At 49.1% G+C, this 23,614-nt stretch overlaps 1 protein-coding gene across 1 annotated transcript; it reads right to left on the bottom strand.

Annotated features, from left to right (window-relative positions):
- Positions 1-2,224: 2,224 nt before the first annotated feature.
- On the bottom strand, positions 2,225-10,734 carry HMOX1 (heme oxygenase 1). The gene is made up of 5 exons (XM_052639917.1): positions 10,578-10,734; positions 9,100-9,220; positions 6,433-6,924; positions 3,928-4,027; positions 2,225-2,957 (listed from the first exon to the last, which is right to left on the bottom strand). Exons 1-5 carry the CDS (start codon positions 10,598-10,600, stop codon positions 2,827-2,829), a joined length of 867 nt encoding a protein of 288 aa, XP_052495877.1. The 5' UTR covers positions 10,601-10,734; the 3' UTR covers positions 2,225-2,826.
- Between the last annotated feature and the right edge of the window lie 12,880 nt (positions 10,735-23,614).

Raw genomic sequence — 23,614 nt, 5'->3', positions numbered from 1 at the left:
AAGCGGTGGGGCGGGGCGCAAAGATGGCGGAGGGGAGGACCTTGCTGTGTAGTCGTCTTAATCCTTTTTCAGGAGGAAATGACCCCTTTCCGACTACGGGCGGAAGAAGCTATAGGTCCCTGAGAAGTACTTGCTTCTCAGGGTGTGGTCACTTGCCGGGTGTGAGCCTGTTGTCCCCTAGCGTCTGGAGGGGGCGCTGCCCTCCTGCCCTCCCCGCTCTCACACCTAAACAAGTTGGGGATTAATCAGAAATAATCCACCTCTGGTCTCCTTAACGCCTCTAGGACTAAAGTCAGACTTGGTACTCCAGGGATATTTTCTTAGCACAAATGGTGTTTTTGTTTTTTAAGTTGTAGAAGAGTTTTCATTATTTGGCAATGCTTAAAATTTGCGAAAATTCACAACCAGATTCCCAGCCTCGGTTAGAAAAATGGGAAGATCCACCAAAACTTGACGGATTCTCAAGTGGCAACAAGGACTGCATAATCTCCCCTCCTTTCTTTTCCATTCTCACTGGAAGCACTAACTACGGGAACCATCTTTTTATTCCGTAGTCTATATTGACACATTTATGGGCAGTGTTTAAAATATGAGTCTCTTTAAAGGTGTCAAAATTATACCAAATGAATTCTGAACCTTCAGGGAGGTCCCTCTGCATGGAGACATAGCTTTAATTCATTCTAGTTAACAGCTCTTTAATCTTCCACCGTGTGAATAAAATACAGAATATTAAGCCATTTTCCTGTTGGTAGAATTTAAAGTGGTTCTATCTCCCCTCCCTCTCTTCCTTCCTTTCTTTGTCACTGCAAACAATGAGTACTGGTATCCTTGTCACAGAAAATTGGAAACGGCCTGGCTGAAAAGAGCCAAGTAAATATTTTGAATGCCTACTCTTGGTAGGCATACATTATCACACAAACAGTGGCTTCTAGACCTAGTTGCTATGCTATTTGGAATCTCCCAAGAAGCTTTCCATAACTAGCCATGGCAGAGCTCTGCTCCAAGTCTCCAGAATCAGAGCCTCTCAGGTTGGGGGTCCATGATACCCAGGTATTCTGATGTCACCATCCACAGACTGGTGTTTGACCACTAGACCCTCCTACCAGCTGTGGAATGCATGTGGTTGTTAGTTTGCCAGCGAGCAAATGGAGACATGAAGTAACTTGACCAGGTTCCAGACTTACTTTACAGAGCCAGAACTAGAGACAGAGGTCTCCTGGATCCCAGTGTTCACGTTTGAGTCTCATTAAGGAAAAGCTTTGTCCTTTGCTTTGCTAAATACACTTTCAACCTGGGGCTTTCACTCTCCCAGATTGGGGGACTACATTTTTACTTTCAGTGGCTTTTAAGACTTCGGGGCTTCCCTGGTGGCTGGGTCAGTAAAGAATTTGCCTGCAATGTAGGAGACTGGGGTTCAATCCCTGGGTTGGGACGATCCCATGGAGAAGAGAACGGCTACCCACTCCAGTATTGGAGAAGTCCATGGACAGAGAAGCCCGGTGGGCTATAGTCCATGGGGGTCAGAAAGACACTACTGAGCAACTAACTCACTTTGAGGACTTCAGACAATGGAAAAGGCTTGGCTCTAGAGCTGGCCAGACCTGGTTTAAATCCTTCCTGACCCTCTAGAAGTGGTAACTCCTCAGTTTTTCTGAGGATCAAATGAGATGACATCATGTGAGGTGACTCGCACAGTAGAGAATCACTTAGCAAGAATCACAGAACACTGATCTCCCTCATTTCATTATTAAGAGTTCATATTCTGTGCTGTTGGCATTTTACATGCATCTCATTTGCTTCTCAAGACAGGTGAGCTGGGTCTCTGTATTGGTGTTGAAGGTGACAAGCCCCAGAAAGGTTAATACCTAACCCCAAAGGCAGTTACAGAAAGAAAACCAGGGGTTTGAACCAGGGTTCTTACTCCAGCCCCTACAATTCACTGTACAAGACACAGGTCTTATTCCAGAATTTGCTCATTTCAGCTTTACAGTGAATCCCGTCCTTGGTAAAGCTGTCTTCCATCAAGCAGGGTTCACCCCAAAGATGTGCCCACTGACTGCTTCAAGGTCACCCCCACCACCCTTAGAACAGAGCACAACATCCCAAACCAGCTCCTATGACACCCACACTTTCACCCCTTCTGCCCACCAGACTTTCAAGAAACACGTGAGGAAGAAAAGGTCAGCTCCCCAAGGGTAACAGAGCCCAAGAAAAACACATCAAGTTACTATCAGGCCATTTAGTTTATTGTTTCACATGAAAGTTAGCAATCAAGGCCACAGTCCTGTTAAACACTTCCCTCCCCACCCGCCACAACCCACCCCTACCCTGCTATAAGAACAGAATAGAACACAACAGAATACCACAGTTCAGGCTGAGCCAGGAACACAAAGTGGCTCCAACAAAAACAAGACGGAAACATAAGACACAACATCTTTGAACATATACAAAAATTGCCATGGCCCACAGGGCAAGCGGTCACAGCAGGTCAAAAGGGAGACTTCAGACCCAAGGCTTTCGGAGGTTCACAACAGCTGTTGCTCTGGCTACATCTTCTGGGCTCTGCTGCAGGAACAGGAAGGGGAGAGTGCTGAGGGGCCAGGGAAGACCCTGTGTCCCACTCTGAAGTTCAGGTCACTGACTGGATGTACTCTGGGTTGGTGGAGATGTCTCAGGCTCCTTTTATCCAGAAGAGAGGGATGCAGGGAGACCGCAGGAGCCCTGACAGCTGCCCCCTGCCCCAAGCTCAAGGGAAGGAAGCCAGCCAGGAGGCTGCCCCGGTCCATGAACAGTTTTCACGGCCCCCAGGAGGCAGAACACTCGCATTCACATGGCGTAGAGCCCCACAGCAACCGTGGCCACCAGAAAGCTGAGTGTGAGGACCCATCGCAGGAGAGGTGCCTGGGAGAGGACGCTGGGCTGGGGCTTGCCCCTGGGCGCCTTGGCGGGATCCGAGTCTGAAAGAAAAGGGAGATGATGTCAACTCCTGGAGGATGGAAGCAGGGCCATTTGATGTCACAGAAAAACACATCAGAGGCGCCTCAGCAGGGTCTAGTAAAGTCCCCACTAGTTGCAAACCAGTAGCCCTCTAGCCACTACTTGGATACCTCCTAAGACAGGGAGCTGACTTACTTCTCCAAGCTGTCCACTCTTCCATTTTCAGGCAGATTGTGAGAAGTACTCTCCAGGGGTACCCAGGGTACCACAGTTTGAGAACTGATGTGTTAGGGCTAAGTCCCCTCACCCCCACTGGGTAATCTCATCAGGAATGGCCACATTCCAGTGTTCCCTGCAAAACCCCACCAACAGAGGGGTCCATGTAGTCCTGGCACACATAAGCTATGGTGGCACCAGGAGCAGAGGCCTGAGATGACCTGCCAACCAGGTGGCTGAGCTTCACCCCTCCCCTCCTTTCACTCCCAAAGCCACACTCTCGCCCACAGGGAGGGAGGGGACATCTGGGGAGCACTCTGGTGCTCTGGAAGTTTCCCGTATGTTCTCTCAGCACTGCCACCCCCTAGCGAGCTCTCTGAGCGGCCTGAGGGAGGGACTAACCCGAGACAGGACCCTGCATCCACAGCGGGGGGATAGCTAGAAGCTGCCCTGGGCCCCTAGCCCCAAGTCAGGGGGTCTCTGCTTGGGAACCATTAACAGACCCCCAAGGGACCTACAGTGTGTGTGTGGGGCAGGGGGAGGACTTGCCATGACTTCAGAGTATCCTTTGAGTACTCAAAAGTGACCTAGAACCAGCCCAACCCCCCTGATTCTAGAATGGGGAGACTGAGGTGCAGAGGGGTCATCCGGGTGAAGGCTGGCTCCACCCTCGACTTCCCATTTAAAGTCTGGAGAAGACAGAAGAGTCTGAGACACCAGAGCCAGACGGCTGGGCCACGTGCCCTCCACATACGCCCCCCGGGAGGCCCTCACCTTGTGTCTTGCTGCCGGCTCGCCTGTGAAGGTCTGGTCCCTGCGAGGGATCACGGTCCTTGGGCTTCTGGGTCAGCAGCCCCTGCAACTCCTCAAACAGCTGCAAGAGAACAAAGCACACGTCTCCATGAAAGGTGAGGCCAAGCCTGCTGATGGGAGGTCTGAGGTTTGGTTGTGAAATAGCACGACAGAACAGAATCACAGTAAAAATACCGAACACCCAGCTTAAGGCATAAGATGTCACAAGTTCATTAACTCGCCTGTCTGGTCTTCTCCAAATGCTCCCCAATAACAGCCATTCTGAATGGCCACTCATGCCCGTATGCTGGGTCCCTTTGCAAATTACCATGTCTTGAGTGGTACCCAAGCAGGCACTCAAGGCTCTGTGGTACTCATTAGCCAGGGTTACAGACCAGGACATTGTTGCTCCAGAAATTCAGTGCCTGGGTGGTGACTAACCCAGAGGTCACACAGAAAGGGCCAGCCCTCCCATGGGGCTCTGGCTCCAAGGCGCCTGTTCTTTCTACACCACCTTTCTGAAAGATACAGCTTTTCTTAGAAGAGTGACCAGGTGTGCTGGGTATTTTTTAGTGGTATGCAAAGGACGCACATTGCTCAATAGCAAGTGCTATGACCAATCTCTTCTGGGGTCCCAGGCTGGGAATAAGGTGCCAGGAAAGCATAAACTAAGAGTCCAGTTCCCATAGGGCCTCCAGATAGGAGGAGAGTGACAGAATTCTACAACATCAGGGTTAGAAGGACTCTCACCCCCACTGGGAACATCCACCCTGGCTCTGCCTGAGAGATCACCTTTCAAGGCAAAACCCATCTTCCCCTGGATTTGAGACACTTGTAGAAAGAACAGATCACGCCTCCTGGCTGGGCTGAGAGGCCCAGATGGTGGAGGCCCGGTCTGCAGCATCCGTGAACCCTGCAGTGCCAACCTGGCTACATATGAGCACACAGCCTACTTGTATGTCGTCACAGGGAGTTGTCACAGAGTGCCACAATGGTGACGCTCACATATACGCTCACAATAACCGTAGCTAACTGCCCACATCCGCTGATCATTGAAAAAGCAAGAGAGTGCCAGAAAAACATCTATTTCGGCTTTATTGACTATGCCAAAGCCTTTGACTGTGTGGATCACAAGAAACTGTGAAAATTCTGAAAGAGATGGGAATACCAGACCACCTGACCTGTCTCTTGAGAAACCTGTATGCAGGTCAAGAAGCAACAGTTAGAACTGGACATGGAACAACAGACTGGTTCCAAACAGGAAGAGGAGTACGTCAAGGCTATATATTGTCACCCTGCTTATTTAACTTATATGCAGAGTACATCATGAGAAACGCTGGGTTGGAAGAAGCACAAGCTGGAATCAAGATTGCCAGGAGAAATATCAATAACCTCAGATATGCAGATGACACCACCCTTATGGCAGAAAGTGAAGAGGAACTAAAGAGCCTCTTGATGAAAGTGAAAGTGGAGAGTGAAAAAGTTGGCTTGAAGCTCAACATTCAGAAAACTAAGATCATGGCATCTGGTCCCATCACTTCATGGGAAATAGATGGGGAAACAGTGGAAACAGTGTCAGACTTTATGTTTTTGCGCTCCAAAATCACTGCAGATGGTGATTGCAGCCATGAAATTAAAAGATGCTTACTCCTTAGAAGGAAAGTTATGACCAACCTAGATAGCATATTGAAAAGCAGAGACATTACTTTGTCAACAAAGGTCCGTCTAGTCAAGGCTATGGTTTTTCCAGTGGTCATGTATGGATGTGAGAGTTGGACTGTGAAGAAAGCTAAGCGCCGAAGAATTGATGCTTTTGAACTGTGGTGTTGGAGAAGACTCTTGGGAGTCCCATGGACTGCAAGGAGATCCAACCAGTCCATCCTAAAGGAGATCAGTCCTGGGTGTTCCTTGGAAGGACTGATGCTAAAGCTGAAAATCCAATACTTTGGCCACCTCATGCGAAGAGTTGACCTGTTGGAAAAGACCCTGATGCTGGGAGGGACTGGGGGCAGGAGAAGGGGACGACAGAAGATGAGATGGCTGGATGGCATCACCGACTCGATGGACATGAGTTTGAGTGAACTCCCGGAGTTGGTGATGGACAGGGAGGCCTGGCGTGCTGTGATTCATGGGGTCGCAAAGAGTCAGACACGACTGAGCAACTGAACTGAACTGAATGTTCGAGGGCTGACCCTGTAACATGCCCTGCTTTGGGGACTTGATTGATTTAAGCAGTCACAACAACTCTGTGAGGTAAGTGCTATTATATCCCCATTTTACAGATAGGGAAACTGAAGTACAAAGTGATTAAGAAAGAGATTTGCCTAAGATCACCCCACCAGGTAAGTGACAGAACTGGAACCCTGGACGCCAAGCCCCTGCCCTTAACCATGACCGTTGACGCCCCCCGCCCCCAACCCTGGGAGAAATGTCCCTGGAAGAGCAGCTGGAGGCAGGGTGGCCACGCAGCACAGCCCAGACCCTCACCTGGATGTTGAGCAGGAAGGCGGTCTTGGCCTCGTCCAGGACCCTCTGCCGGACCTCGGGGGTCATCTCCAGCGTGTTCATGCGGGAGCGGTACAGCTGCTTGAACTTGGTGGCACTGGCGATATTGGGGAAAGTGAAGAAGGCCAGGCCCTCCCCGGAGCTGGGCAGGTTCAGGGCCTTCTGAGCAATCTTCTTGAGAACTTGGCCCCCAGACAGGTCGCCCAGGTAGCGGGTGTAGGCATGGGCCACCAGCAGTTCGGGCTCGGCGCGCCCCACCTCCTGGAGTCGCTGAACATAGCGCTTGGTGGCCTGTGTGTAGGGGATGGCCTCCTGCCAGCGGGGCCCGTACCAGAAGGCCATGTCCTGCTCCAGGGCGGCCCGGCGGTGCAGCTCCTCTGGGAAGTAGAGGGGAGTGTAGACGGGGTTCTCCTTGTTGCGTTCAATCTCCTCCTCCAGGACCACGTAGATGTGGTACAAAGATGCCATCACCAGCTGAAACCAGAGCAAGTAGGTGGTTATCAGAGCATCCAGCCCCTTCGCACTATCACCTTCAGAGTCATCCTTGTCACCTCCCCAGGCTGGGCTCCCACCTCCTGCCAGCCCCTCCAACCCTCCCCAGGTGGCAGCCAGAGAAAGTGTCACAGGAGAAAATTTTCATCGTGCACTGTCTGGGCCTAAAAACCTTTTATTACACTGGAAAAAATACAAATCCTCATTTCATCCTTGGAAAAATCTAACAAAGGAATGGCTATGCCCATTTTACACGAAAGACACTAAGCCTCAGAGAGGGTATGAGACACAGAAGTCACAAAGCTAGTAAGAAACAGAAATGGAGCCAAGCACAGGCATGGCTTTCTGGAGAAAGTAACTGAATGAAAAGTGCTTACAGGAAATGCCAGGCACCTCTCCCTGGCTTTTGACTTCTGGGGATCCATCTGCAGGGCACAGCTCTCCCCAGAAGACCCCTCTGAACTCCATCACCTCTGAAAGCTGGGCTGGGGGACAGCCCAGTGCCCCTTGGCTCAGGTAACTCCCATTACACATTAATTTCCTAGTTTTCAGTTTGAAAGAGGACAAAGTTTAGATGTTCCGGCTGAGGTTTTCAGGTGATTTCTGAACCTTTAATCATTCATGGGAGCACTGTCTCTCACCAGGGCAGAAACCCAGGTAGCCTGGTACAGAGCAGCCTGGGTTTTCAACTGTGACCGACCTGGTCCTAACTCCGCTTGGCCAGTCCTTGGTTGGGTGACGGTGGATAAAACCACTCACCCTCTCTAGGCAATCTGGGGCCTGGGTGACTCTGCACAAGGTTCCCTTTTTTACGTAGAAGGGTAATCTGACCACGGAGTGATGGGGCAGGTATGCGGATCAGGGAGGATGGCAGAGGTGAAGCACTAGGCGCGACCTGGTAGTCAGCACTGAAGTTGGACCGTGAAGATAAAAAACGCTACCTCCATCAGCATAATCTGAGTGAGCACTGGGTCCTCTCCTGGATCTTTGTGCTGACTCTGAACTCAGGGGCCAAGAAGGAAGCTCCAAAGCATACAGTGGCTGGGCATGGGGTACTCCAGTGGCCACCTCCCCACTCCCTCTGCCCCAGTCACATTACAGCAACTGTACGTCAGCTTTTTCAGGTGGGCAGAAGGCAGAACGAAGGAGTAAGGGCTAGACTCACACCCACAGGACACAGCCCAGGGCTGTGAGCCCCTTAGAGCTGCATGTTAAATCGCCCTTCACTGAAGCACCTCTCCTGTTGGAAGTAGGGGGTGTCTCCCAGTACCCAAAGGCAGGGTGTCAGGAGTGGTGAGCCACAGCTCCCCACGCACACTGTTCAACCCAAACAAGCCTCTCCTCACACCCAGCACCTACCAGGTTCTTTTCTCACATGCTTTCCTTCTACCTGTATGAAGTTCACAACTGTGCTGAGTAATAGCAAAAATTCATGCCTCAAATACAACGGGCACTTAAGGAAATCATGCTGGGTATTCCCCTTGGTCCAGTGGTTAGGACTCCGTGCTTCCACTGCTGGGAGCATGGGTTCAATCCTTGGTTGGAAAGCTAAGAGCCCACATGCTGTGCAGTGTGGTCAAAAAAAAGGAAAACCCTGCTGTTGAAAAGGCTCATTTCACAGGTGAGGAAAAGGTACCTTGGGGAGGTTAGATGGTGCCCGTATTCGCACTATTAAGGAACAGAAGTACTCAAGCTCCAACCCATACTCCCCTCTTACCTTCACAGCCAGATAAGATAACCAGGCTTGGCTCAATTTTGGCCTCTCCCATTTGCTTACAGGCTGTGTGACCTTCTGTTAGTTACTTAACCTCTCTGAGCCTTCCCTTCCTCATCTTCCTTATCAAAGCTGAAGCACTAATTAAAATTAAGTGAGTAAAATGCCAAGCAGGCACTAGGTGGTCACTTAAAAGAGTACCACTGCCCCAGGCCCTCCACAATAGTACACTGCAGGATGTGAAACCTGCTGTGTGACCCTGGGTAAGTCATTTCCACTCTCTGAGCCTCAAGGTCATGACCTGTAAAATGACTCCCTTGAACATGCTCAGCGGCTCCCTCAGCATCCCTAGTAGCCATCCCCACTAATACCACTGCTCTGCGCTTTGGGTACACTCCCACCCAACGTACCCCTGCCAAGGCTGGTACCTCCAGTCCACATACCTTAAAACCTTCTCGGGTCAGCTCACCCTTCTGAAAGTTCTTCATGAACTCGGCATTCTCCGCCTGGGTGTGCACCTCCTTGGTGGCCTCCTTCAGGGCCTCTGACAAATCCTGGGGCATGCTGCAGAGAGAAGGTACAGAGGTGAACAAGGGAGTCGAGGACAGGGCTCTGGGCACAGTCCCTTCCAACGCCGAGCTTCTGAGGGGTACCCCTGCCTGTGTGCAGGACTTAAAAAAGAGATTTCCGCTTGTATCAGGCTTCTCTGCAGAAACCCAGGTTCCCATCTAATACACAGTCACTTTCCCAACTACCTTTAAGATGCAACCCCAGCCACACTTTTCAGTTATTAAAACACTGTGTAATACGGGTCCCCCAAACCAACAGGAAAGGTCTGGCCAATTATTCTCAATAGAGAAGAGAAGGGAGCAGCATCGGTAGGCAGGGTGCACACTCAATTCACCTGCAATTGCTTCCACTGGCTTTTAAACCCAAGATTTAACTCATTAACTTTGTTGAGGTTTCAGATACAGATCTCATGATCCCTCGTAATATTCTGCTCGCACAAAAGTATTGAAAAAGCTCAAGTAAAACTCAAGTTTTACTCAAAGAAACAGTCCCTTTTGGGGAGTATTTCTGCCTTATGTCTGCATCCACCTCCCACACGGGTGTCATTTCTCCTTTCTGGCCAGCACTCCTTCAGAAACATCACCCCCTGTTCTGTACATGCCGGTCAAATTCTTGGAAGATGGGAGGAGCCAGACTCAGAGGTGGACAAACCCAGGGCCAAATTCCAGCTAGTCAGGAGACCTTGGCTCTCTTGCTGTGCCTGCTCTATGCCACCCTAATACTGCAAGCGTGGGCTCAGTAGCCGAGGTGATGTGCTCCTTAATTCGACAGCTAGCTAGCCAGAGGTGGATGCGGCCAAGAGGCGTCCCCAGTAAGAAAGCCAGGCTTTGTCGCCCAGGCTCCAGCAGTCGCGGGGATCCCGGATTAAGCAGACCGCTACCTCCAAGCACTCGCACGAGTACAAAACCAAAACAAGCGCGGGCTCAGTAGCCGAGGTGATGTGCTCCTTAATTCGACAGCTAGCTAGCCAGAGGTGGATGCGGCCAAGAGGCGTCCCCAGTAAGAAAGCCAGGCTTTGTCGCCCAGGCTCCAACAATCGGCGGGGATCCCGGATTGAGCAGATCGCTACCTCCAAGCACTCGCACAAGTACAAAACCAAAACCAAAGTCGGTCCCACGACAACACTCCCATCGGGTCATCCACAGGGAGCCAGGCATGTCAATCATCTTTCATCTCTCCAACTGCCCCACCGGGGGGGATTGGCACCCAGCTCCTCCTAACACCAAAGCCCCAAGTGACCGCCCGCCCGTTCAGCGAGGTCGCTTCCTACTTCCCGGCTCGGTCTCGGGACCTCTGCGGGAGGAGGGATCTGCCCTGCCCGGGAGAAGCCGGTCCCCCGCCCCGCACTTGCCTGTCGGGCTGCGGGCGCTCCATCCTGCGGCTGCGTAGGTGTGGGGTCGATGCTGGCTCCGAGAACTCTGGCTCCGACGGCGCAGAACTCGGTCGAGGAGGCGGGAGGGATACTGTGCTGAGTCCCAGCTTCGCCGTCTATTTATCCCCGGGGCGAGTCACGTGGCCGCCGCCCGCCGGCCTTTCCCCACTTTGAGGCCCGAAGTTGCAACACCCACGGGGGCCGGCCCGCCCCTGGCCTGCGGGGGTGGAGGAGGAGCGGTCATATGACCCTTGGAAAACAATCTATTTAAAACAAGACATTAAAAAAAAAAAAAAAAAACTTCTGGAAATCTGTGCAGCAGTGTGATTTTGCCCCTTTCAGAGCCTCCAGCCCAGAAATGGTACTTGAATACCCCAGGAATCTGAATGGTTCCAGAGAGCTGGGAGGCAGGGCTTCTCAGAGCAGGAGGCTGCAGGGCAATGTCAAGGACTCACCGTCCCCAGACCCTGTCTGCAGTCCCCCGCACCAGCCTGCTCCCTAATTGTCACCTCCTTCTGGGACCCTCAGCTGGCAGCCTGCTTCTTCATGTTCCCTTTGGCCATTTTTTCTTTCTTGAGCACCTACTAAGTGCTAAGGACGGTACTGTTTTCATGGTTCATCCCTACAGTTACCCTGTGAGGTAGATCTCTGCCATTTTACAGAGAAAATGAGGCTGGGGGTGGGTGGGGGCAGGGATTAAGTGACATGACCAAGGACACACATAAAGCAGGAAAACAGGACCCAAACTCCAGGTCTCTGCCTGTCTCCTTCAGGCCCTCTTAGCACTTGGTTCCCAGCTGGACAATGATGTTGGTCATCCAGGCCACCTCCCTGCTCACCTGTGTAGGGGCTCATTGAGTCTGAGTTATCTCATCCTCATGACTCAAATGATAAAGAATCCACCTGCAATGTGGGAGATCTGGGTTCAATCCCTGGGTTGGGAAGATCACCATGGCAACCCACTCTAGTATTCTTGCCTGGAGAATCCCCATGGACAGAGGAGCCTGGTGGCCTACAGTCCCTGGGGTTGCAAAGAATCGGACATGACTGAGTGACTAAGCACACGTGCGGTACCCACCCGGACCTGGAACAGAGCTGGTCCTGTGATCAACTATGGAATTGATACTGCATGAGATTGATCACTTAGGATGGGGGGAAGCAGGTCACTGGGCGAGCCCAGATGACAATGCAAATGACAATACCAACGTCTCTTCCCAAAGTTGCAATTCTGGATTCTAGATTAAACAAAACAAAACAAACAAAGAAGTTTAACTTTGACTCAGGATAAGGATGTTGTTTGGAAAAGAGGTAGCAAGTGCTCCACTTCTGAAGGAATGTGAGTACAAGCTTGAGGACAGCCAACCCAGCCATCAAGCGGGGTCCTTCCTGGGTGTAAGCAGAAGTCTCTGATGCTTGGGGACAGTCTGGAAGAACCAAGAAAGTACTGGAGGTCAGTGTGTCCATCCAATCCAAGGTCAGAGCTCTGGCCCATGATCCATCCTCTTCCAGGATCACTGACACCTGAACTTCAGCCACCAAATCAATCTAGAGACATGGGGGCTGTTCAGTCTTCTAGAGAGGGGGGCTATGCCAAAGAATCTATATATCGATCTTTTTCTTCGATGAACAATGATAACAATACTAATAGCTAATATTCATTGAGCCCTTCCTGTGCACCAGATACTATACTAAACACATGTATTAACAGATTAAATCCTCATAATAACTCCCTAAGACTGTTACTGTTATTGTCCCCATCTTACAAATGAGGAAACTGCGGCAGAGAGGTGAAGATAAGGGTTTGAACCCAGGCAGTCTAGTACAAAGATTTCAAAAGTTCAAGGTAGGGCGTCATGTCTCAGAATCCAGTAGAAGGCGAGACAAGCCAAAAAACAAACCATGGTTTGTCCCGCTAGAGCCCAGAAGTCACCTCCACGGTTGTCCTCTAAAGGCTCATTCTACAGAGGATGGCATTTACCAGTTCACAAGATTCACAGAGGTAAGGACTAGAACTGGAGCTGCTAGCAGATTTCAGAAAAGAGTTGCCAGGAACTTTCTAGAAAGAAGGGTTATTAGAAACAGGTATCTCCATTAGAATGTAAGCTCCAGGACGGCAGGGGTTTTGTTTTGTGAATCTCCAGAGCCTGGAACTGTGCCTAATAAGTAGCAGACAATCAATACTGAATGAATGAATATATGCCACAGGATCTCTTTCTGGTAGACATGAGCATACAGCTAGGTTACCAGAAAGAGTTGGAATCAAGCTACAAGTTTTGATCTTAGTCCAACTTTACTGATCACTTACTGTGTACAGAACCCTTATGTGTAAGAACATTTAATCCTGGCAAAAGCCCTGTCATTTTCATCTCTGTTTTGTCCACGTAAATACTAAGGTACAAAAAGGTAAAGTCGTTTTCCCAAGTCACATGGCTAGTGATAGCCAAGCCAGGATTCAGAGCACAGCACTTGGAAGCCAGAATCCATACTTCTGACCCCCATATCACATGCCCTTTTATGGGAGGCCAGGCTGTCCTCCAAGAGTTTACAGGATAAAAGTGGGAAAGTCTGAATGCTTGCCATCAGCCTGTCCATTCAGAAAGCCCAGAAGGTAAAGCTCATATGATCTGCCATTCTCAAACTTAACATAGGGGAGCAGAGGACCCAAGAGGAGAGTGACTTTGCCAGGCTGTGCCCCACTAGGACACAGAGCCTTCAGTGGCCCAGGGGTCCTGGTTCCGAGTCCAAGCTCACTCCTCCCTACAGCTTCTTCCCTGGGAGCCCCTGACTTAGCCAGAACAGACCCCTCCCACCCTCAACACACACACACAAACACACAGACAACCCCAGGGCAGAGGGGGCTGGATAGGGCTGATCTGGTATCTCCTGTCCCAGTGTTGAGCCTGTGGCCTTTCCCCATGCTGATTCAGCTTCCTGACTTCCTCTTCTCTGTTCTCAAACAACTTGAATGATTTAAATGATATTTCTCCTCCTGTGGTAGGCTAAATAATGCCCCCCACCATGTCTACATCCTAATCCCCAGAACATCTGAATATGTTACTTATTTTACATGGCAAAAAGGATTTTGCAGATGGGATTAAGTTAAGCATCTAGAAATGGGAAGATTATCCTAATATGATCAGAAAAGTCCTTATAAGAGGGAGGCTGGGAGGTTACAGATGCAGAAGGTGATGTGATGAAGGAAGCAGGACAGAGATATTGGAAGATGCTGTGCCGTTAACTTTGAAGATGGAGTTAGGGGCCATAAGCCAAGAAAAGCTGGTATCCTCCAAAAGCTAGAAAAGCTGAGGAAGTAGATTCTCCCCTAGAACTCCAAAGGGGATGCAACCCTGCCCACCCTTTTCAGGACTTCTGACCTCAGGAACTCGAGAGAATAAATCTGTGTTGTTTCAAACCACTGTGTTTGTGATATTTGCCATGACAGCTGCGGGAAGCAGGACGGGGTGGACAGAGAGGTCCGTCCTGCCATCTCCCTGCTGATGCCTAGTATTCCACCATTAAAGTGCTGTTGTTGTTCTTTAGTCACTAAGCTGTGTCCAACTCTTTGTGACCCCATGGACTGGAGCCCGCCAGGCTCCTCTGTCCATGGGATTTCCCAGGCAAGAATACTGAAGTGGGTTGCCATTTCCTCATCTCGGGTATCTTCCTGACCCAGGGATCGAACCTGCGTCTCCTGCACTGCAAGCAGATTTTTTTTACCACTGAACCGCTTGGGAGTTCCCTGCCCCCCAAATAAAGCTTAATTCCATCAAAGAACTCACCACCCTTTCTCTGGATTCCCTTGCAGAGCCAAATACTTGAGCAGCTGAAATGGGCCAGTTATATTACGTGTGGAGCTGGAGGTACAAAGCTGAAGAGGCTAGAACCCCACTTTGACAGAACACGGGTACTCAGTGTCCTCATGAAGTCTGGGCCCAGGGAAATGATCCAGAAAGGGGGTAGGGAGCACCAAAGACATATGTAGATGGAATTGGGAAAGAAACACTGGAGTTTGCTCTGAGCCAAGCCTTCTCCCAAACAGGGTCCCATTTCATCCTCCCCATACCCAGGAGGTAAGCATTTATCTGTGGTAAGCAGAATCGTGGCCCCACAAAGATGTCCTTGCCTAATCCTTACAACCTGTGAATATGATCTGTTATCATCGAATAGGGTCATTACCCTTTGCAGGAGGCCAGTTGTAAATGTCTAACCTGGAGCCTGTCTCCTCCTCAATCACCCTTTGCACATGTAATTGAGGTCGCAGATCTCAAAGTAGGGAAATCACTGCAGAGTCTCTGGAAGGGCCCAGTCTAGATGGGCCCAGTCTAGCCACATAAACCCTTGCAAGCACAGAACTTTCCCTGGCTAGAGATGTCAGAGAGATGTGAAGTATGGGAAGCAATCAGTGATTGTGACTCTAAGTCAGTCAGGTCAAGGTGGTCTCCATAGGCTGGGAGGTGTGGGAGGATCATTGTTTGGGGCCACAGGAAAAAGTCAGAGTTGAGATCCCAGGTGGCCCAGACCTGGCAGGGACAGGCAGCAGCCTGGAGGTCAGCGTGGCTGCAGCAGAGAGCAGGAGGGGACAGGTGGAAGACGAGAGCAGGAGAGACATGTAGCCTGTGAGGCCTGCAGGCCATCGCTAGGACCTTTGTAAGTAGAGGAGACCCAAGGGCTGGGAGGGGAGGAGTACTGGGGTCTCACTGGGTTTTCCTGGGATCGATCACTGGCTGCTCTGGGTGACACAGGACACTGGCAGAAGGCAACTGACCACACAAATCCAAGGAGAGATGAGGCTGGCTTGCAAAGAACAGAGAGGTAAGTGGCCTAGGACACGCATGCATATTGTAAAGACAGAGCTTTACGTGTTAGGAGAAGAATAGCAAATGGGATGTGAGTAAGAGGAGCTGTCAAGGATTAACTCCAAAGTCTGGGTTCAACCAGCTGGGAAGATGGAATGATCAGTTGGCTGTGATGGGAGACCTTCAGCAGCTCAACCTTGGACACATCCCTTTTGAGATGTGTGGGACAGGGCTTTTCAAACGCTGTGCAAAAATTTGAGTGAAATGGGAAGCATCTACCCTTTTCTAGAAGTTTCACTTCCTCCTACCATCAGGGAAGACTGCCCTTACCTAAGCACCCAGCTGGAGGCTGAGGAAGCAGCTGGGGTGACTCAGCAAAATCTGCCTTTCCGGTCTCCGCCCGTCCCCCCTCCCAACCATGACACAGCAGAAACGGCACGAGGGGAACGTGGAAACCGAGACTCAGCTTTCCTAAGGCGCCGCCCCTCCGCCCGCCTGGAAAACGGAAGCGGTATGGGCGGCAGGGCGGGGCCAGGGCTCCTCAGGCACTAAAGTGAAAAACCAAGGCGAGGCCTCCGCTGAGGCTGAGGGAACACAGGGTTGGGGATGAGAAGTCTTTAGCTTCAGCTGGACCGGTTTTCCAGGCGAGTCAGTGGACCCCCACCTGGGTGTCCTCAAGCAGGGGTAGCCCACACCGCATCCATGCCCCGCACGGATCCAAGAGAACAAGCAAGTCCTTAACCCAGGGAGGGTAGGGGATGGGGTGGAACGGAGAACACCATGGTGGTGTGCAGGCTACATGGAGCCCAGCCTTGGTCTCCGCAAGGTAGACGAGCCCCAGATCATGAAAACCATCCTCAGTCTGGACTGCAAAACACTGAATCTTTCTAGGTTGCAAGAGGCCTGATAAACAAGATTGACAGACACCCCAGCGACAGAATGAACGTTTGGACCTCTTGTAACAGACAAAAGATGAACATGGCTAATAAAAGAGCTCCTTATAGAGATGTATAACTGAATCACTTTGCCGTCCACTTGAAACTAACACAACATTGTAAGTTAACTGTACCTTAATACCAATAAAAACAAAGCAGAAAAGGAAGGGGGAGGGAGAGCTCCCAGAAGCAGTAAGACAGTCACCAGGAAATGTTAGCATTTAATAGGAGTTGATTACCATTTCCCTTCTAGGAGAACTGGGTACCCCAATGAAAGAGCAGAAGAGGGCCTGCCCAGGCCCAAGGTGAAACACTTGTTCATTCCTTATCTCTTCTCCTCCTCCTGCTCCTGATTTGGCTGATAAGGCAACTGAGGTGCCGGCAGCACTTCTCTGGTTAACACTCGTGATTAGCTCCACGTCACCCTTGGGATAAAGTGCAAGCTTTTCAGTCTAGCCCTCTGCCCTCAGCCCAGGCCACGTCTCCGGTAGGAGGGATCTCACCCCTCTCATTCCCTTACACCCTGTGTGCTAGTTTCAGGAATACCTGACTACTCCAGAACTACAGAAGCTCCCATCCCTCTGGGCCTTTGCTCAAGTGGTCCCTCTTGCCTAGAATGTTCTCTCCTGTGCTTTTGCTTGGCTAACTCACCTTTCAAGACTCAGCCCAGAAATAGACCTCCATGAAAGAGGTAAACCTATAAAGCATATAGAATAAAGCATAAAGGAAAAACTTACTGACCTTAGATTTGGCAAAGATTTCTCAAATACAACCAAAAGAAAAAAGCAGAAAAAAAAAAAAAAAAAAAAAAAAAAAACACCAATAGGACTTCATTAAAACTTTTGCTTTTTAAAAGACACTGTGACCGGGATTTGCCTGGTGTTTGAGTGGCTAAGACTCTGTGTTCACACCCAGTGTAGGGGCTGGGGTTCCATCCCTGGTGAGGAACTAGACCCTGCATGCCACAACTAAGACCCAGCACAGCGAAATAAATAAATAAATACTAAAAAAAAAGAGAAAAAGACACAGTGATGCAAGAAAAGAGGCGTCTTTTAATAGACACCTATTCTATTTAATAAAATAGAAGAAATATTTGCAAAAATACATTCAACAAAGGACTTGTCTATACAATATGTAAAGAATCATATGATTCACTAATAAGGCAAATAAGTGAATCTTTTAAGTGGGTAGAAAGTTTCAGCAAATAATTTACCAAAGAAAATAGATGGATGCTAACTAAGCACATGAAACAACATTGAAGTTCATCGGTCATTTTGTTGTTGTTGTTCAGTTGCCAAGTCATGTCCAACTCTCTCAGCCCCCCAGGTAGCAGCACAACAGGCTTCCCCGCCCCTCACCACTTCCCGGAGTTTGCCCAAGTTCATGTGCATTGAATCGATGATGCCAACCAACCATCTCATCCTCTGTTGTCCCCTTCTCCTCCTGCCCTCAATCTTTCCCAGCATCAGGGTCTTTGCCAATAAGTTGGCTCTTCCCATCAGGTGGCCAAAGTATTGGAGCTTCAGCTTCAGCATCAGTTCTTCCAATGAATATTTAGGGTTGATTTCCTTTAGGATTGACTAGTTTGATCACCTTGCAGTCCTAGGGAGTCTCAGGAGTCTTCTCCAGCATCTCAGGTCATTAGGGAAACGCAAGTTAAAACCGGTATGACATACCACTATATACCTATTCAAATAGCTAAAATTAAGGGCTGACTCCTCCTGCTATTGAAAATGCAGACAAAGGAGAACGTTTACTGCTGGGGGGAACATGAAATGGTACTTGCCAGAGGCCAAAGGCCAGAGTGTGCCCCACCACACTCTGGTATAAAGGTTATGCTACTTTGGTATAAGGGTTATTTTGAGCTGAAGACAATTGAGAAACAACAAATGTCAGAAAACCACTTCTCTGCTTTCCCCCTGATTTGTCTGAAAGCAGGCTTAGACAACTCTAGACTCTTAGCCTAGGGACGGCACCCAAAAGAACTGGCATAACAAACCTTTCCAAATTAACCCTTATCTTCCATGAGTTTCCCCGGTATGCTTACCCTCCTGCTGCTTGCTGCCCCCAAAGGCCTAAAGTCTTTTTTCTTTATCTTGTCACCTCTCTACACCCTTATTCTGTTAAGATGCTACATAAGCCTCAGTTCTAAGGACCTTTTGACTAATTCAGCACAGTGTTTCTCCCACATGAATGAACCCTCTGCGTTTTAACACACTCAGCTTCTCTTGTCAATTTATCTTCCCTCGGTTTAATTTCCAGGGCCCCAGGTGGAGAACCTAGGAGGGTAGAGGGAAAGGTTTTCTTCCTCCTTTACAGTACAACCACTTGGAAAAACAGTCTGGCAATTTCTTAAGCGCCTAAACATACACCTGCCACTCAACCCAGCCATTCCACTCCTAGGTATTTATTTGCAAGAAATGAATGCATGTGTCCATACCTGAACATGAATAATCACAGTAGCTTTATCTGTAAAATCCCAAAATGAAAACTACCCATCTGCAGGTAAATGGGTAAACAAACTGTGGTGTGAACATACACTGAATAATCAGCAATGAAACAGAATGAACCACTGATCCATACAACATGAATAAATCTCAAAAGGATTCTGCTGAGGAAAAGAAGTCAGACCTTCCCCTAAAAGAGTACTTACTGTATAATTTCATTTATATAAAATTATATCTAAATAGGGCTTTCCTGGTGGCTCAGATTTCAAAGAATCTGCCTGCAATGCAGGAGACCTGGGTTCAACCCTTGGGTCGGGAAGAGCCCCTGGAGAAGAAAAATGGCAACCCACTCCAGTATTCTTGCCTGGAGAATCCCATGGACAGAGGAATCTGGCAGGCTATGTCGACTTTGGGGTTGCAAAGTCGACATGAATGAGTGACTAACACTTATATATAAATTATATATGAAGTATATATAGAAATACATAAAATTCCAGGAAGTGTAAACTAATATAATCAGCAGTTCTCTTGATGGGGGGGAGGATTACAAAGAACCATGAGGAAACTTTTGGGAGTGATGAATAAGTTCATTACATTGATTGTGGAGATAGCTTCCCAGTATACTCATGTCAAAATTTATCAGTTTGCATCCTTTAAATATATAGAGTTTATTATATGTCAGTTACATCTCAATAAAGCTGTAAAACAAACCAACTCAGCTCAGACTTTTCCTGAAGTTCTTCCCCTTGCCTTATGGGTCCCTGGCTGAGGTCCCTGTCCCCCAGTAGCTTCCATCCTGACTCTAAGATCCTTGAAGATAGCAAGGATCGTGATACTCCCTATATCCAGTCCCTTTGTATTAAATGATCTCTTCATATTAAATGAAGGAGGCTTAGCAGGGTTAAATTCCCTGCCAGTGGTCACATAGCTCACCTGGGACATGAGGGAGGCCAGGTGTGTCTGGCTGTAAAGCATACTGAAGTTCTACAACAATGAACTGTCTAGAAATCCTGGGCCTGAGGTGGTGAGGAATGAAGAAAGACTAATATCTTTTTCTAACATTGCCCAGTCTCCATTAATACAGGTCCAGGGACTGAAAACCACAGCCAGACCAGGCAGCAGTCCAGTGTTAGGGAGCTCAGACTGCTAAAAAGCTTGGCCAATATGAAGCCTGACTGTGGCTCCAAAACCTGGTTGGACCTGGTTCAATCTGATCACAGCACTTCCACAAAGGACTGCAGTCACATCTGGGATTCATGACTTATCATGTATATATATTTCAACACTAAGCTTTTATTTCCTCGTCTGGCAAAACAAGGAGTCATAACAGCATCAGCTCAAGGGGATGTGGTGAGAATTAAATCAGCTCAAGATCTGTAAGAAGCTCAAAGCTGGGCCTGGCACAGGAAGCCTGCAGTGAGTGTTAGCTGTTGTTTTTTCTGAGAGTGGCATCTAATTCCCCTTTCAGGGCCCCCAAGAGCCTTTTTCCTATCTAGAAGTTTCTGGATGGTTCTGAATAGGGTCAGGCTCACTAATATCTGACAAACTTTGCTCTCAGTTGGGAGTTTCGAACATCAGATTTCTCATCTTAACTTTTTTCTCGAAAAATCATCTTTGAAGTAATTCCAAATATACAGAAGTTGCAGAAATATTACAGAGAATTCCTGTATGTTTCCACCTAGATTCACTAGTTGTTAGGTTAGAATTTGGTCCCTTTTGTTTAACCATTCATTCTCCCTCTTTCGATTATATATGTGCTCTTTTTGACATACATCTATGAATTTTTTTTTCCTGGCTCATTTAACATGTAGTATATCCAGAAGACTGTCTCTGGTAAGCTGCAATCCAATTATAAACATCAGGAAATTTGACTTTCACACACATTCATTATATTAAAGCGTACGTTCAAATTTCAACAATTGCCCTCAAAGGTCCTTAACTGCCCTTTCCCTCAGTCCAGGCTCTAACCCTTGCATTTAGTCGTCCTGTTTCTTTGCCCTCTTTGCCTTCTTGTATTCCATGATCTTGTCTGGCCATGATCCGGACCTGCAGTTTCGCAGACGATCCTGCTTTTGACTAGATCCCCATCTCTTAAAGAGGATCATCCCGCCCACCCCACTGGGCTCTGCAATCTAAGGTGTGAAGCCCCCAGCGCTGCTCCTGGCCGCAGGGAAGTGTTAAGTCTCCTAAAACAGGGGTGGGAGGGAGGCGGGCTGGGGAGCCGCGGGAGTGGGAAGAGGAAGAGGGCTCGCTGGGGGCGACTCAGCCGTCAGCCAGGACCAGCGTGATCCAGGGAGTCGCCGCAGCCGCCGCCGCCGCCCGCCGGGTAACTGGGACTTTGCCCGCAGAGATTAAGGCGGGAGCAGCTGGAAGCTGTGACTCAGCGAAAACAGATCTCGGGACCGTGACTCAGCGAAAAGCTGCTGGGGACCGTGACTCAGCAAGACGTGCTGGGAAAGGATTGCTCAGCAGGGCAGGCAGAGCCCGGTCACGTGCGCTGGCGCCCAGGCCGTCCGCAGGATGGGGACAGCGTTCTGGCCTTGACCCCCTGACCCCTCCTTACCGCCTCACCTTCCTGAGCTCAGCTAACACCAGCGCCAACCGTACAGGGCTGGCTACTGGGAGGCTTAAATGAGCTCAGAATGGCAGGCGTTCACAGGGTACCTTAACAAATGACCTGGAGCCAGCCACTTGGCCATTCACTGCCTCCAACAGCGTGGGAACTGTTGGAGCCCTGGGAAGGTGGAATTGGCACAGATGAGTGATCAGCGACTTCCTTCTGCCCAGTTCAGTAAACACTTGGTTGTCTCTCTGGATCTTCAGTTCCTCCATCTTAAAACTGAGGAACAAAGATAAACTCCCTTCACTTAATAACATTTCATGAATCTGTTATCCTCTTTGAATTTTAAATAAATACATTTAAAAAAGAATCTGTTTTTACCTATCACTTATGAAAGTACTGGGCTTCCCTGGTGGCTCAGTGTCTGCAAAAGCCGCCTGCCACTGCAGGAGATGCAGGTTTGATCCCTGGGTGGGGAGGATCCCCTAGAGAAGGAAACGGCAACTGTCTCCAGTATTCTTGCTGGGAAATCCCATGGACAGAAGCAGCTGGGGGAGCTACAGTCCACTGAGTCGCGAAAGAGTCGGACACAACTACAGCAACATCTGAAAGTACTGCATGGCCACTTGGCTCACTGAAGTTTGTAATCTCACACTTGCAGAAAATTAGAGTTAATATGCTAGGCAAACTGTAGCATACTCACAAAGGAGTAAATATACAATATGATGTAAGGTAAAAAACAGTGACCACAGTTTAAGAAGTAGGTGTCTTTCTTTACAGCCTTTTTCTGTGCAAATTCTGTATGTTGTGATTATGTCTATTTTGTGCCTCCCCCCTTTAATTAACTGCTTTCTCAAATTATCACAACCGGCTTGTAGGCCTCATTTCAAAGGCTACACAAAAATCCACTGAGTGGGCATATTCATTCCTTCAAAATGTAGTTAATCTAAATAGCCAGCACTACAATAAACCTTTGGGCTGCTTTCTGTTTCTTTTCTCTTCCTTCCTCCCTGCCTCTGTCCCTCCCTCCCTTCCTTCCGTCAGAAGGGAAAGATGAGTATTTAAAACAAACAAAAATAACCTTAGTGGATTTCACATCCTAGAGGAGGGGCATAATTCATATCAGAGATTTGTCCTTTTTATTTTTGAGCACATTTTGCCTGCCCCACACCCATCCCACAGGGTCTGAAAGGATAAGGTGAAACAGAAGGAGAAAGAGTGAAGAGGGAGGGGCTTCTTAGAAAGTCCTTCAGCCTCAGCTGGAAAGTCAGCCCACGAAAGTCAGAAAACAGTCCTGCTGCCACACTGAGGTTTAGGGTGAGAAAGTTGTGAGTGGCCACTGGGCTTGTGGGCAGAGGCAGCAAATATGCAACTTTAAGGCGCTGCCTGTGCTGTGTGCCCTGAAATTCTCTACCACCACCCCAGATCCTCAGGCACAGGTTCAGGTACAGGACTTGATAGGAAGGAAGGAGAAGAAACGAGATGGCAGTTTCAGAAGCAGGAAAGGAGGGTGGCTAGGGGGACTGTGAGCTCCCCCAACAAGCAGTGCCTTGTTGCGGGGGGGGGGGGGGGGGGGGCTGGGAGCTTTGCATTTGAAAATTAGAAAACAGGGTGCTTCCACATAATCCAAGAAGTTGGGGTGTCAGGGAGGTACAAGCTGGGTTACCTAGCATTGTGAATATCAACAAAAGGAACACCTTCAGGCAAAGTGTTTCCTTATATAAAATAAGTAAACGACAAAGCCCTACCGTGAAGCGCAGGGACAAGTCCACACTGCAACTAGAGTAGCCCCCAGTTTCCACATCAAGAGAAAAGTCTGAGCCCCTGCAAGACCCGGCACAGTCAGAATAAATAAAGGAAAGAAAGACACCTGAATTATAACTAGGCTAAGAAGGTTCTTTGGGACACCATCTTCTCATCTGCTGGATTTTCAAGTAAAGTCACTATTCCTTGCCCCAACAACTTGCTTCTTGATGCACTGGCCTGTTGTGCGGTGAGCAATATGAACTTAGACTTGGTAGCACTTAGGGAATGTTGTGTCCCTCCAGAATTCATATGTTGAAGCCCTAACCCCCAGTACTCAGATGACTGTGTGGAGATGAAGTCAACACAACGCCTGTAGGGTAGCCGTAATCACTGTGACTGGCGTCCTCCTAGGAAAAGGGGAGCTACACAGAGCCCTGGGGGCACGCAAGGGGAAGGGTCACCTGCAAGCCAAGGGAGAAGCCTCAGAGGAAACCAGCCCTGCCGACACGCCCTTCCAGCCTTCCGAACTGGG

The sequence above is a fragment of the Budorcas taxicolor genome, chromosome 5 (assembly GCF_023091745.1).
Source record: "Budorcas taxicolor isolate Tak-1 chromosome 5, Takin1.1, whole genome shotgun sequence".
Taxonomy (NCBI): Eukaryota; Metazoa; Chordata; class Mammalia; order Artiodactyla; family Bovidae; genus Budorcas; species Budorcas taxicolor.
The sequence above is the reverse complement of the archived record's forward strand: the minus strand, read 5'-3'. Positions and strand labels throughout refer to the sequence as shown.